The sequence below is a fragment of the Salpingoeca rosetta genome (assembly GCF_000188695.1).
Source record: "Salpingoeca rosetta unplaced genomic scaffold supercont1.6, whole genome shotgun sequence".
In the NCBI taxonomy this organism is placed as follows: Eukaryota; class Choanoflagellata; order Craspedida; family Salpingoecidae; genus Salpingoeca; species Salpingoeca rosetta.
The window spans coordinates 38,848-53,847 of NW_004754928.1; the positions used below are offsets into that span (position 1 = coordinate 38,848).

A 15,000-nucleotide genomic window follows, 5' to 3' on the forward strand; every position below is an offset into this window, starting at 1 on the left:
CAGCAACCCGTGCCTGAACGGCGGCACGTGCAAGTCCAAGGACCACGGCCGGGACTACAAGTGCTACTGCCCCCACGGGTACAAGGGCGAGCGCTGCGAGATCAACCGCTACACCACCACGCCCTCGCGCCCCACCACCACGGAGAACGACATCTGCGACAGCAACCCATGCCTGAACGGCGGCACGTGCAAGTCCAAGGACCACGGCCGGGACTACAAGTGCTACTGCCCCCACGGGTACAAGGGCGAGCGCTGCGAGATCAACCGCTACACCACCACGCCCTCGCGCCCCACCACCACGGAGAACGACATCTGCGACACCAACCCGTGACTGAACGGCGGCACGTGCAAAGTCCAAAGGACCACGGCCGGGACTACAAGTGCTACTGCCCCCACGGTACAAGGGCCGAGCGCTGCGAGATCAATCCGCTACACCACCACGTCCTCGCGACCCACCAGCACGGAGAACGACATCTGCGACACCAACCCATGCCTGAACGGCGGCACGTGCAAGTCCAAGGACCACGGCCGGGACTACAAGTGCTACTGCCCCCACGGGTACAAGGGCGAGCGCTGCGAGATCAACCGCTACACCACCACGCCCTCGCGCCCCACCACCACGGAGAACGACATCTGCGACAGCAACCCATGCCTGAACGGCGGCACGTGCAAGTCCAAGGACCACGGCCGGGACTACAAGTGCTACTGCCCCCACGGGTACAAGGGCGAGCGCTGCGAGATCAACCGCTACACCACCACGCCCTCGCGCCCCACCACCACGGAGAACGACATCTGCGACACCAACCCGTGCCTGAACGGCGGCACGTGCAAGTCCAAGGACCACGGCCGGGACTACAAGTGCTACTGCCCCCACGGGTACAAGGGCGAGCGCTGCGAGATCAACCGCTACACCACCACGCCCTCGCGCCCCAGCACCACGGAGAACGACATCTGCGACAGCAACCCATGCCTGAACGGCGGCACGTGCAAGTCCAAGGACCACGGCCGGGACTACAAGTGCTACTGCCCCCACGGGTACAAGGGCGAGCGCTGCGAGATCAACCGCTACACCACCACGCCCTCGCGCCCCACCACCACGGAGAACGACATCTGCGACACCAACCCGTGCCTGAACGGCGGCACGTGCAAGTCCAAGGACCACGGCCGGGACTACAAGTGCTACTGCCCCCACGGGTACAAGGGCGAGCGCTGCGAGATCAACCGCTACACCACCACGCCCTCGCGCCCCACCACCACGGAGAACGACATCTGCGACACCAACCCGTGCCTGAACGGCGGCACGTGCAAGTCCAAGGACCACGGCCGGGACTACAAGTGCTACTGCCCCCACGGGTACAAGGGCGAGCGCTGCGAGATCAACCGCTACACCACCACGCCCTCGCGCCCCACCACCACGGAGAACGACATCTGCGACACCAACCCGTGCCTGAACGGCGGCACGTGCAAGTCCAAGGACCACGGCCGGGACTACAAGTGCTACTGCCCCCACGGGTACAAGGGCGAGCGCTGCGAGATCAACCGCTACACCACCACGCCCTCGCGCCCCACCACCACGGAGAACGACATCTGCGACACCAACCCGTGCCTGAACGGCGGCACGTGCAAGTCCAAGGACCACGGCCGGGACTACAAGTGCTACTGCCCCCACGGGTACAAGGGCGAGCGCTGCGAGATCAACCGCTACACCACCACGCCCTCGCGCCCCACCACCACGGAGAACGACATCTGCGACACCAACCCGTGCCTGAACGGCGGCACGTGCAAGTCCAAGGACCACGGCCGGGACTACAAGTGCTACTGCCCCCACGGGTACAAGGGCGAGCGCTGCGAGATCAACCGCTACACCACCACGCCCTCGCGCCCCACCACCACGGAGAACGACATCTGCGACACCAACCCATGCCTGAACGGCGGCACGTGCAAGTCCAAGGACCACGGCCGGGACTACAAGTGCTACTGCCCCCACGGGTACAAGGGCGAGCGCTGCGAGATCAACCGCTACACCACCACGCCCTCGCGCCCCACCACCACGGAGAACGACATCTGCGACAGCAACCCATGCCTGAACGGCGGCACGTGCAAGTCCAAGGACCACGGCCGGGACTACAAGTGCTACTGCCCCCACGGGTACAAGGGCGAGCGCTGCGAGATCAACCGCTACAGCACCACGCCCTCGCGCCCCACCATCACGGAGATCGACATCTGCGACAGCAACCCATGCCTGAACGGCGGCACGTGCAAGTCCAAGGACCACGGCCGGGACTACAAGTGCTACTGCCCCCACGGGTACAAGGGCGAGCGCTGCGAGATCAACCGCTACACCACCACGCCCTCGCGCCCCACCACCACGGAGAACGACATCTGCGACACCAACCCGTGCCTGAACGGCGGCACGTGCAAGTCCAAGGACCACGGCCGGGACTACAAGTGCTACTGCCCCCACGGGTACAAGGGCGAGCGCTGCGAGATCAACCGCTACACCACCACGCCCTCGCGCCCCACCACCACGGAGAACGACATCTGCGACACCAACCCGTGCCTGAACGGCGGCACGTGCAAGTCCAAGGACCACGGCCGGGACTACAAGTGCTACTGCCCCCACGGGTACAAGGGCGAGCGCTGCGAGATCAACCGCTACACCACCACGCCCTCGCGCCCCACCACCACGGAGAACGACATCTGCGACACCAACCCATGCCTGAACGGCGGCACGTGCAAGTCCAAGGACCACGGCCGGGACTACAAGTGCTACTGCCCCCACGGGTACAAGGGCGAGCGCTGCGAGATCAACCGCTACACCACCACGCCCTCGCGCCCCACCACCACGGAGAACGACATCTGCGACAGCAACCCATGCCTGAACGGCGGCACGTGCAAGTCCAAGGACCACGGCCGGGACTACAAGTGCTACTGCCCCCACGGGTACAAGGGCGAGCGCTGCGAGATCAACCGCTACACCACCACGCCCTCGCGCCCCACCACCACGGAGAACGACATCTGCGACACCAACCCGTGCCTGAACGGCGGCACGTGCAAGTCCAAGGACCACGGCCGGGACTACAAGTGCTACTGCCCACACGGGTACAAGGGCGAGCGCTGCGAGATCAACCGCTACACCACCACGCCCTCGCGCCCCACCACTACGCGTGCACCCCCAACCACTACCGGTGATGGTCCCTGTGAACCAAACCCATGCGAGGTACGTGTGCTGTTTAGCTTTTTCATATGTTTTGTTTTGTGGTCAAATGACTTTAGTTGTCGTTATGTACCTGTGCTCATGCATTCTTTGATGCAACTTTACAGGGGTGCATGCAACCGCACACATATGTGCGTTACACTCATCTCATTACTCACCCATCCACGTCGTTTTTGTGTGTTTTCTTTGCGTTTGATAGAATGGCGGTACGTGCGAGGTGTACTGGTGGCTCTTCTTCACGTGCCACTGCCCTGAGGGCGTCTCTGGACGCACCTGCGAACATGTCGACACCACCGCAACTACACGTGCTCCAACCACTACAACGACAGAGGCGACACCCACACGTCCGCGTACGACCACACCGCGCACAACAGCTGCAACAACGCCCAGGCCAACCACAACAACGACACCAGCAGCCACGACCCTGCCTGGCTACACATGCTTGAAGGCACGCCAGTGTGAGGCAGCTCCGCCAGGCGAGAAGTACTGCAACACGGCTGTGCTGCAGCTGAACTGTGGTCCACGGAGAGTCATCAAGGTTGCGCATGCGTTCTACGGTCGTCGTGACAAGGACGTGTGCCCTGATCCGCTGCTCCGTGACGGCAGCACAGACTTGACAACGTGCTCCATCCAGGCAACTGACCTTGTTGCAGACATTTGCGACGGCGAAGAGGCGTGCCGTGTGTCTGCATGCAACTCTGTCTTCTCCGATCCGTGCGTGGACACGTACAAATACCTCGAGGTCGACTACCAGTGTGTCGATGAGGACGATGTTGACGAGGAGGTTCGCTGTGGCGAGCACACGACCACACGGGCACCCACCACCACCACTGAGCGTCGCACCACAACAACGGAGCGCCCAACTACCACCACTGAGCGTCGCACCACAACAACGGAGCGCCCAACTACCACCACGGAGCGTCGCACCACAACAACTGAGCGTCGCACCACAACAACGGAGCGCCCAACTACCACTACGGAGCGTCGCACCACAACAACGGAGCGCCCAACTACCACCACTGAGCGTCGCACCACAACAACGGAGCGTCGCACCACAACAACTGAGCGTCGCACCACAACAACGGAGCGCCCAACTACCACTACGGAGCGTCGCACCACAACAACGGAGCGCCCAACCACCACCACAGAGCGTCGCACTACGACAACGGACCGCCCAACTACCACCACGAAGCGTCGCACCAAGACAACGGACCGCCCAACTACCACCACGGAGCGCCCAACAACAACCACGGAGCGTCGTACCACGACCACTGAGCGCCCAACTACCACCACGAAGCGTCGCACCAAGACAACGGACCGCCCAACTACCACCACGGAGCGCCCAACAACAACCACGGAGCGTCGTACCACGACCACTGAGCGCCCAACTACCACAACGGAACGCCGCACCACGACAACGGAACGCCCAACTACCACAACGGACCGCCCAACTACCACCACTGAGCGTCGCACCACAACAACTGAGCGTCGCACTACGACCACTCCTGGTGGAGATGTGTGTGGTGACTTGACTGCGACACGTGACTTCCTTGGCAACCTCATCTTCTGCGGTCAGTCTGGCCATGCGTGCCCAGGTGGAAGCTTCTGTGGCAGCCGCGACTACTGCTGTGACCGCGCGGAGCCATCCACCACCATCACGGAGCGTCGCACCACGACAACTGAACGCCCAACTACCACAACGGAGCGCCGCACCACGACAACGGAACGCCCAACTACCACAACGGAACGCCGCACCACGACAACGGAACGCCCAACTACCACAACGGACCGCCCAACTACCACCACTGAGCGTCGCACCACAACAACTGAGCGTCGCACTACGACCACTCCTGGTGGAGATGTGTGTGGTGACTTGACTGCGACACGTGACTTCCTTGGCAGCCTCATCTTCTGCGGTCAGTCTGGCCATGCGTGCCCAGGTGGAAGCTTCTGTGGCAGCCGCGACTACTGCTGTGACCGCGCGGAGCCTTCCACCACGACAACGGAGCGCCAAACTACCACCGCTGAGCGTCGCACCACGACAACAGCGCCTGGCACCCGTACAGAAACGCGCACAGAGACTAAGATGGAGACAACGCGTGCACGGACCACCACGGCTCCTCGCACTACAGCGACGGCAACTGCCACCGCCACACACACGCGCACACGCACCGAGGCCACCACGACAGTCCCTGCCACACACACGCGCACACGCACCGAGGCCACCACCACAGCGACGGCCACGCGTACAGCGACACGCACACGCACCGATGCGGCCAGCACCACCACACCCATGTCTCGCATCCACTATGTCACCATCACCTTCCCCGACATTGACTTCTTCAGCGTGTTCACACACCCGTCCTCTGCGCGTGCGCTTGAGTTTGCGGGCGCCGTGTGGGAGAGGCTGGTCGAGGAGGACGTTGCCGGACCCAAGGAGATCCGCACCATCGACGTGTCGCTCGGTTCGAACGGTATCGACGTGATTGTCGGCGCCATCAACGCCGACGCCGCCGACCGTATTGAGCGCTACGTTGGCGCCCGCGCGTTCTGCATGCCCGTGTCGGAGGTGCAGATTGTGCTGTGCACGAGCGGTGCGCATCGCCAGCTCACCACCACGCGTGACACGCGCGCAACCACGACGGGCACGTCCGCGCGTCGCTGGACCACCACCACGACCGTGCGCATCAGCAACGGTGAACGCGTCGGTGCAGACAACAGCAACGGTGGCAACGGTGGCAACGGCGACAGTGGCTCCACGGGTGACGGGTCCGGGTTCAAGTTCTCCACCACGACCAGCATCATCCTTGGCGTGGGCACCCTCATCATCGCCATCGCTGTGATTGCCGTGCTTGTTGTTCGGCGCCAGGCCAAGCGACGCGAGGCGCTGCGGTCGGAGCAGTTTGCATTCAGCGACCACCGCCGCCGCAAGTCCAGCATCACCGCCTTTGCGCAGGCCCTGCACTCGATGAGCGCGACAGACGTGTCCACGCCGCCTGCGTACGCCAGCCCGCAGCACAGCGCGCCGCCATCCTCCACAGCACCAACAGAGGTGGAGGTTGCTCGCATCAACACGGCCCACGCCCACCACGCATACCACCACGCCGACCCCAGCAGCGACGCGTCCAGTGCAACGTACGACCGCGCAACCTACGAGCGGGCCAGCTCTGCAGGGTATGATCCAATGGCGCAGAGCACAACGGCAGGCGGCATCCGCCTACTGCCTGGTCGCTCCACGCACGGCGATGACGCTGTGGTGGCAGGGTACACCGCCGCCAGCGCTTCTGGCGACTATGACATTGCAAGCAACCACTATGGATACTCCTCGACGCGTTACGACAACGCAGACCCGTATGCTGTTGCAGAGCCTGACATGACGGCGCCCGAGCAGGCACACATTCTCTCGCGCCAGCGCAGGTTGTCCCGTGGGAACTTGCTTTCTCCACGCACGAACGCCCTGTACACCCGCAACGCCCCCGAGATTGTTGCTGCGTCCAACGTGACGCGCGCAAACGCGCCGCCGCCACCGCCATTCCCGCTGCACGAGAGCAAGCGCAAGAAGCGCGTCGTTATCTCGGCTGATGTGCGCGACAACGTGCCGCTCGGTGCACCGGCGAAACCGCCCCGCTCGCGCACGAGCATGGACGAGAGCAGCACGGACGACGCAGATGTTGATGCGGAGATGCAGCGGCTGCACCTCGGGGCAGGTCGGCGATCAGAGGAGCACGAGCTCAAGTCGATTCTGTCGCGGGCGCGCGCTGCAACACCCACGTCTGCACAACTCCGACACAGGACCCCAACGCCGTCCCTTGATGTCTGAGCACGTGCTGTGCTCTATGTATGTGTTCGTGTCTGTGCCTGTGTGTGTGTGTGTGTGTCTGTGTGTCTGTGTGTCTGTGTGTCTGTGTGTCTGTGTGTGTGTGTCTGTTTGTGTTTGCTCTAGTTCTGCTGCTTCCCGATGTATCTTTTCGCTCTTCCTTGCCAGCTCTGTTGACCAGTGCTGGCTCAGGTTCACTTGGCAGTTTTGCATCATGGTGTTTCAATGCATCATCAGTGTTTGCTCACGCTGTCGTTTGACCACAAGCAACTCCTGCCCTTCTCCCTGTTCTCCTGAGTTTGGCTGACGGGTGCTTGGCTTGCCCTTCTTCGTATTCCCATAAACGAACACCTTTGCAACAACCCAGTGAATTGGTGTGACAGACATCGACGACACGAACAAACAGCGCACGGTGCGACGGTGGGCTGTGTGTTATACGTGGTTCTTGTATTGGGTTATGACGCCAGCCATCGTACGAAGGGCTGATAAAAAAGAAGTTGAGATTAGAACAACGGAAACAAAAGGCAACAACACTCCAACCAAACAAACGCAAGCGATCACATCATGTTACAACACCTCACGGAAGCAGAAAAAGACCTAAGGAAGGATGACCGCACGAACAACATCACGGACACAACCACCCAAAAGAACAGGGGTTGGGCATTCACGCTTCAAACGCGCTGCTTGAAGGAGGAGAGGGTTGGGTAATCAACCATGGCCCTGTGGCAAATCAAACGCAAGGAGAGGTGATGCAACAACGTTAAAAGTGGTGAGGAGTCTGCAAGTGTGCAAGCAGGGCAAGTGTGCGTGTGTGCATGACGTGTGCGTGTGTGCATGACGTGTGCATTTGTGCATGACGTGTGCGTGTGTGCATGAAATATGCGCGGGTTCAAATGGTGTGCAAGTGTACGGCTTACTCCTTGATGCGCGGGTGGATGCGGTCGCGTGGGAAGCCCGAGTACTCGAGGAAGCTGACGTACTTCTCCAGGCCGTACAGCTGGCCCTGATCGAAGTCGGCAATCACCTCCGCCTCAAAGTCGTCAAACAGCGCGAGGTTGAAGCGGTCCTCCTTGAACTGCTGCTCCAGCCCGTAGCCGTAGAACCGAAACAGGCACTCAAGCCCATACCTGGGGGGGGGGGGATGATGGTGAGATAATGGTGGTGAGATAATGATGGTGAGATGAGGGTGGCTGTGCGGAATTGTGGTGGTGATGACGGCCATTTGCACAAAAAGCAGGACTTGCAGCACGCTTGCAACCGCATAACGACACTTGTACATGGAACATGTGCGACAGCCGTACCGGTGGCCGCCCTCTGCGTCGCGGTGCGCCAGCGCACGGAACTCATCGTACATGGCCCTGTGCACACACACACACACATGTGAAGAGTGGAGCGGGTATGAGAGCAAGCCAAAATTGTTGGTCCATCATGAAGGTCTTCCTGTTGCAGCACACAACGCTACCACTGACTGCTTCACATCACACTGCAACCCATAGCGTGGCAGGAACAGCAGCAGGAACAACAGCAGGAACAGCAACAGCGGCCGCACGCACGCACTTGATGAAGCAGTCGCGGAGGAGGTACGACCAGAACCGGTACAGCCGCGGCATGGTCCAGTGGTTCGTCTCGTCCTGCTCGCCTCGCATGCACCTGGTGCACAGCGCGCAAGTCATCCATGGCACCCACGGTGAGGAAAGAACTTCAATCTCAACGCATGTCGCTTGCACTGTTGCGCGGTGCGGAACAGAAAACCACACATACGCACCACGTCAACACTCGCAACAGCCACATGTCTGTCTGTGTGTGTGTGTGTATGTGTGTGTGTGTGTGTCTGTGTGTGTGTGTGTGTCTGTGTGTGTATGTATGTATGTGTGTGTGCTCACTTTTCGTGAAAGGCGGTGTAGGTGTCCTGGTTGAAGCGGACGCCATCAGCAAACACGACCGTCGACCCGCGGTGCTCGTTCTCCTCATCAATGTACCAGCCAACGCCTACAGCAGCACCAAATACACACACACATACATACATACAAGTGTGTAACATGAGCATATGATTCCACGAGAACGCATTTCAGTCTCACCTCCTTCTCATGCGTGTCCCGTGACCACCCTCTCATGGCACTGGATGACGATGATGAACACCCCCTCCCCTTTGTCTGTCTCCTCCCACCTCACCACACCTTGCCATACCACATCCGACAACGCACCCTTCTCTGTAACGGCGTCTGGCGAGTACTTGGTCTTGAACGTCTGCGACCCCTTGGCGTGCTGCGTTCATTCACAACAAGCGAGCGTTCATTCACAACAAGCGAGTGAGCCGCTCACGATGGCAATGAAAGGGAGAGAGATGCATGACACGACAAGGGCGGAGATACGAGCATGTGGAGATCGTGGCAATTGCTGACATGTGCGTTGTACAATGCAACAACAGCGCACACAATGTGCACGACACCACAGCACCACTGCTCCCTTACCTTTGGACGCGTAGGCTTGTAGTAACGAAGAGCCTGAGCAGAGGACGGCAATAGTCATCAATCACACATGTTTTCAAGACGCATCACAAAGAACCGGTAGGAAGCGTGAGAGGGGTGGTGTGTTTACGAACCAACACCACCACAGACAAACAAAGGCATGCACACGTACACACACTCAATCACACACAATCACACACAATCACACACAATCACACACAATCACACATCAGCGCGCACACATCACCATCACCATCACCGCCACGTGAATCAGGGCTGGTGCAGCACCTGTGAGTCCTGGACTTTGTTGAGCGGGGAGCGGCGGCCCGGGCGGGAGCCGGTCGAGTTGGCGCGGCGGTGGCGCCCGCCATTCCCCTGCGTATTCGCAAACGTCTGCACATGGCCAATATGCAATGAGGTGTTAGGCGGGGTGGGACTGGAGGGGAGAAGAAGGGGGAGGAGAAGAGGTGTCAATGCACCTGCAGTTGTCTGCTTGTCTGCCTGCCTGTCTGGCTGAGTAAGGGACAGTCATGTAATCACACAGCTGCGCATGCTAAAGAACGCACCGGTTCCCAGTGGAGGGAGGAGGGTGACTCTGAGCGCTTGGAGGCGTTGGAGACGCGGCGATACGGGCTTGCCCGGTCAGCCTGGTGAGGGGAGGAACAAGTAACAAGGTGGGCAGTGTCATCAAAAAAGCACAAGTGAGACAAGAGTGCAGATCGGAGAGAACAGATACACAAGCTGCACGAACAGATAAACAAGCTGCACTGATGAGCCAAAGCACAATACACGTACGCTCATGTGTGCGCGGTCGTAGACGATGCGGAGGAGGTTGATGCCGCTGGCCGACAGCTGGTCCTCAGGATACGCGCGACGCCTGACGTGTGGTAGTGGTGGTAATCGTGGTGGGCGATGGTGAGTATGATGATGGCCATGATGGTGGTGACCGGGTTATTTGTGAAGGTCGACTGGGGCGACTGTGGGGCGGTGGCGTTTGCACAAGAGCTGCATGGTTCATGAAGCTTACGCTGCTGGCTGTGGATCGTCGTCGAGGCAGCCGTCATCCTCAATGGGACCGTCTAAAACACACACACACACACACACACACACACACACACACACACACACACACACACACACACCAAAGGCAGCGGGGATGAAGGTGGAGGTCAGACAACATGTGGTTGGTCCTTCGACACGCAGCATGATCAACAACGATGAACAACCACTCCAGCCACGCTGAACAACCACTGCCAAACACACACACACACACACACACTCCACGACATGAGTCCCCGGCAGCTACAGCGCACACCTTCAAACTCGAACGAGTCCAGCAGCTTGTCGAGAGGCTTGTCCTCCACCTTGTGGCCATTCGCTTCCGTGGCATCCTTCTTGTTACCTTTCTCATCGCCAAAGCTGCTCGGAAAGCACAAGTAGATGTGACACAGGTTGGGCAGCGAGCATGGTGAGGTGCATGGTAAGACGCATGAGGCGCAAAAACACAGAAGCGAAGCAAAGCTCGCTCAGAAGCTTCGCATCTGATTGTCAAGGCATTGCGCCTGGCTCACTCCACATCACACAAATGGCCGGACTCACATCACTGGGATGAGGCAGCCGTCCGTCTTTGGCTTGATGGCATCCACTGTCGACAAACAAGGCATAGGTAGGGGCCCTCACATGTGAACACATTGCTGGTGCAACGCTGCACAGCAACCAAGTCGACAGTGCACACACACACACACACACACACACACACACACACACACACACACACACACACACACACACACACACACATGTCGCGCACGCGTGCGTGTTCACAGGTTCAAACGGACCGATGTCCGAAGACCTGGTGGTTGGCTCGGATGAATTGCGCTGGCGCCAGTTGTGGTTGATACCTGAGCAACCAGCCATGCGTGCAAACCGAGCGTGCGTGAGACGATGCAGCGACAAACAGGCGGCGATAGAGCGCATGTATAGAAGGGGGAGGGTGTGACGCAAACGTGTGCTGCGAAGATGAGACGTGGCACTGCAAACACACACATACACACACACGCACACACACGCACACACGCACACGCACACACACCTGGGCGACGGCCCTTGCCGAAGCTGTGCGTACGTCGACGCTGATCGCCAAAGGAGTCGGAGCGCTGCCGACTGCTTGAGCGATGGCCGCCATACCGGCTACTCGAAGCTCCGCGGGAGGACATTGTGCTGCTCTTTGCTGGGGTGTGCTGGAATGCGCGGACGCGTGTGTGGGTGGGTGGGTATGTGCTGCCTTGTCTAGCCCCGTCGCTGGTCAACAGATGCTGCTACTCGACTGCGGCTGACCGGTAATGGTGCACACGCGAGAGAGAGAGAGAGAGGGGCGGCAACAGACACACGGGTGTGTGTGCGTGTGTGTGGTGGACGTGATGCTGTGCCCTGTCGAAGAAAATGAGCGGCAGCGACGGGATATGAGAGATGTTGAGCAATATGTTGAGGAGGAATGACGAGGGAGATGTTGAGACAATCCAAACAAACACGTTCACGCCAGTCAAGAGGACGGAAAAAAATTGTGGAGTGAGAATCGGGCGAGCGACAGCGGAGCCCTTTATTCACCAAGCCTGCAGGCACGTGTGCGCGGTGCAATGACAGCTGGCGCAAGCCCGCACAAGATAGCAAACAAACAGGACTCACGTTTGCTTGCTGATCCGGTTTGGAATGGAATGAAAGGCGTCAGCTGGCGCCGGGTGTGTGGTAAACACTCACGTTCCTCCTTCGTGAGCGGCTGTTGCGGCAATGGTGCGAGTTGCCTTAACTCGTGTTGATGTGCTGCGGTTCAGGGTTTTGTTTGGGTTCCTTCGCGGCGTTCGAATGTGGCACGCACGCCAACAGCTAGGACGTCGATGCTTGCTTGCTTGCTTGCTTGCCACCTGACGTGATGATGGTTGCAGCCCGCCCGCAGAAAAAAAAAAAGGCAGACAGGAAGCGCAAGCGACGGGCTGGCTGGCGCGGGTGCGGGAGGGGAGGGTGTTTGGCAAGGACCGCACAAGAAAAAGGGCGGGTTCTGTTGCCGTTGCTGTTGTGCTTGCTGGTTCTTCATGCGCGTTTGTTTCGTGGCGTTTGGTTGGCGGGCGGGAATGTGCCACGCGTGTCCCGAAAAAACGATGACCGAACTGCAATTTGGATGAAATTTTCCCTAAATTTTCGCTGCGTGGTTGGGTTGCGGGTTTTGCCGCGAACCGGTGTTTGCATGTGAAACAGCACAAGCAGTAGCCAACTGTTGTGGGGTGCGTTGCGATGCAAAGGTATCGACACACGACACACAAAAGCATACACAGCTTCATCTTGGCTGTTGCACGCTTTGACGTTGGCTGTTGTTTGTTGTTGTTGTTTGTGTTTGTGACGTGAGCAGTGCATGCAGGGCTGCATGTTGCGCGTTTGACGTGTGTTGAAGAGAAGAAGGAGAGGAGGACGAAGAGTACGAGCGGCACACACCACTTCTTGCAACCACACACACACACACACACGCACAGAAATCGCACCCACGTCGTTGTCGCAACTGTCACTGTCCCACATCGCACCCACCACACCCATCAACAGCAGCAGCAGCAGCAGCATCTGACTTGTCTCACACCAGCTTGAGCAACACAAGGCCGTCATCTGCTGACTCCGGTCACAGCGACATCGCTTCACATCGCTTCACATCGCTTCACATCGCTTCGCAGCACAGCACAGCACAGCACAGCACAGCACAACACACGCAGTGGCACTGCCAACGCCGCGTACATGTTTCCACGATGGCTGCGCCCCATGGTGGTTGTGGTGGTGTTGTTTGGGCTGGCATCGTTCGGCCATGTGGTGTATCTGCGCCTGCGACCGGAGATCCGGCGCACGCTGCGGTTCCCGCCGCTGCCGCCAGCATCAACGCCATACCCGCCACTACCAGTCATTGAGGACTTGGAGGTGCTTGTGGACTTCTTCCGCACGTCCCTTGACGATGTCGCTGAGGACACGACAAAGTCCCTCTGCGTTGCCGCGTCGTACAGTTTTGGCTGGACGCTCGTCGGTGACCGTAACTTTCGGCTGGCCAGAACCGCCGGCATGGCGCTTGGCTTGGGTGCCTACATGGGCTGCGATCGGCTCGGCGACGCCATTGGCGACCGAGCCGCGGATCTCATCACCTCCACCATGACTATGCTCGGGTGCGTGCGTGCGTGTGCGTGTGCGTGCGCGTGTGTGTGTGTCTGTGTGTGTGTGTGTGTGTGTGTGTGTGTGTGTGTGTGTGTCTGTCTGTCTGTCTGTGTCTGTCTGTCCGTGTGTGTGTGTGTGTCTGTGTGTCTTGTCTGTCTGTGTGTATGTATGTATGTGTGTGTCTGTCTGTCTGTATGTCCGTGTCCGTGTGTATGTGTATGTGTGTGTGTGTGTGTTTATATCTGTGGGCGAGCTTGTCTCCGTCCCCATGTGCATGTCCATCAGTGCGTGCATGGCCGTGGCTACACAAGACACGCGATTGCTCTCATGCCACCTTCTGCCTTCTCCTCTCCCCCACGCCAACGTCTCAATGTTAACCGGCTCCCCGCCCTTCCTACTTGTGCACTTGCAGGTATGTACCGCCGCTGCCCGAACCCAAGCGGGAGAAGAACTTTTCGCTGTTATCACGCGTCGCAGATGACGCCATGGAGGACAGCTTCAAGCTCGTGTGCCTGTGGTCGCACATCATGATTGGCGGCTTGCTCGGTGATAACCTCATTGTCAACACCTTTGGCATGCAATCCACCAGCCTGAACTGGGCCATTCGCCTCGGGGTGCCTGCTGCCAAGTACAACCTCTGCAACATCTACGCCGACTATCTTGGCGAGTGGGTGCACTATCACATTGGACACATGACGCAGTCATGGTCGCCCCAGCTCAGAATCGCCTCCATCACCACCACCACCAGCAGCAGCAGCAGCGACACCACACATGCTCATGGGCCGTCCCTCCTTACAGGCGCGTGCTCCAGTTCCGGCAGTTGCGGTAACCGGAACAGTCGCCACCATTCTGCGCATGGTGGTGGCGGTGGTGATGGTGCTCAATGTGGGCGCTATGGTGGTGATTGCATGGCAGGTCACGATGGCGGGAATGGTGGCAGCAGGCGCGATAGCAGAGCAGTCGACGTGTGCGGTTCGCCGAGCTTCACAACCTGGCTGTGCTCGTGGTGGACGCTGGTGTGGGAGTGGCTGGAATGGCTGCTCCCGTGGTCGCAGCCGCCTGCAAACGGGCTCACACACGCCCCAACACCACGCAGAGGCGCAGCCACAGCAACAGTCGCAGCAACAGCGAGCACAGTGCGGACACGGGAGGAGCGGCTTCGGGCTGCACAGGAGCTGCTACAGCGGTACTCGCGCCCGCGCCACGGCGGCAGTAGTGGTGGTGGTGGTGGTAGTAGTGATGACAGTGATGGTGGTGGTGGTGATGGCAGTGATGGTGGCGATGCTTGTGGTATTGGTGAACGTGGTGCTGGTGAC

At 59.5% G+C, this 15,000-nt stretch overlaps 3 protein-coding genes across 3 annotated transcripts in view; 2 read left to right on the plus strand and 1 right to left on the minus strand.

Moving 5' to 3' along the window:
• PTSG_02568 (fibropellin Ia) overlaps positions 1 to 7,100 on the plus strand; it is a gene marked incomplete at its 5' end in the record, with an annotated part of 8,082 nt that extends 982 nt beyond the window's left edge. The window contains 3 exons of the mRNA XM_004996008.1: positions 146 to 327; positions 361 to 3,220; positions 3,417 to 7,100. Coding sequence (XP_004996065.1) covers positions 146 to 327; positions 361 to 3,220; positions 3,417 to 7,037 — 6,663 coding nt within the window. The 3' untranslated portion in view covers positions 7,038 to 7,100. The remainder of the gene's footprint in view (positions 1 to 145; positions 328 to 360; positions 3,221 to 3,416) is intronic.
• A 249-nt stretch (positions 7,101 to 7,349) lies between these two features.
• PTSG_02569 (uncharacterized protein) lies at positions 7,350 to 12,623 on the minus strand. Its single transcript, XM_004996009.1, has 16 exons — positions 12,188 to 12,623; positions 11,595 to 11,932; positions 11,341 to 11,403; positions 11,102 to 11,147; positions 10,818 to 10,921; positions 10,530 to 10,581; positions 10,298 to 10,379; positions 10,069 to 10,149; positions 9,791 to 9,895; positions 9,506 to 9,538; positions 9,239 to 9,299; positions 8,918 to 9,023; positions 8,592 to 8,684; positions 8,336 to 8,392; positions 7,952 to 8,161; positions 7,350 to 7,754 (listed from the first exon to the last, which is right to left on the minus strand). Exons 2-16 carry the CDS (start codon positions 11,716 to 11,718, stop codon positions 7,706 to 7,708), a joined length of 1,266 nt encoding a protein of 421 aa, XP_004996066.1. The 5' UTR covers positions 11,719 to 11,932; positions 12,188 to 12,623; the 3' UTR covers positions 7,350 to 7,705.
• Positions 12,624 to 13,303: 680 nt separating this feature from the next.
• Positions 13,304 to 15,000, plus strand: part of PTSG_02570 (uncharacterized protein) — a gene marked incomplete at its 5' end in the record, with an annotated part of 2,049 nt that continues 352 nt past the window's right edge. The window contains 2 exons of the mRNA XM_004996010.1: positions 13,304 to 13,695; positions 14,097 to 15,000. The exon at positions 14,097 to 15,000 is cut by the window's right edge and continues 352 nt beyond it. Coding sequence (XP_004996067.1) covers positions 13,304 to 13,695; positions 14,097 to 15,000 — 1,296 coding nt within the window. The remainder of the gene's footprint in view (positions 13,696 to 14,096) is intronic.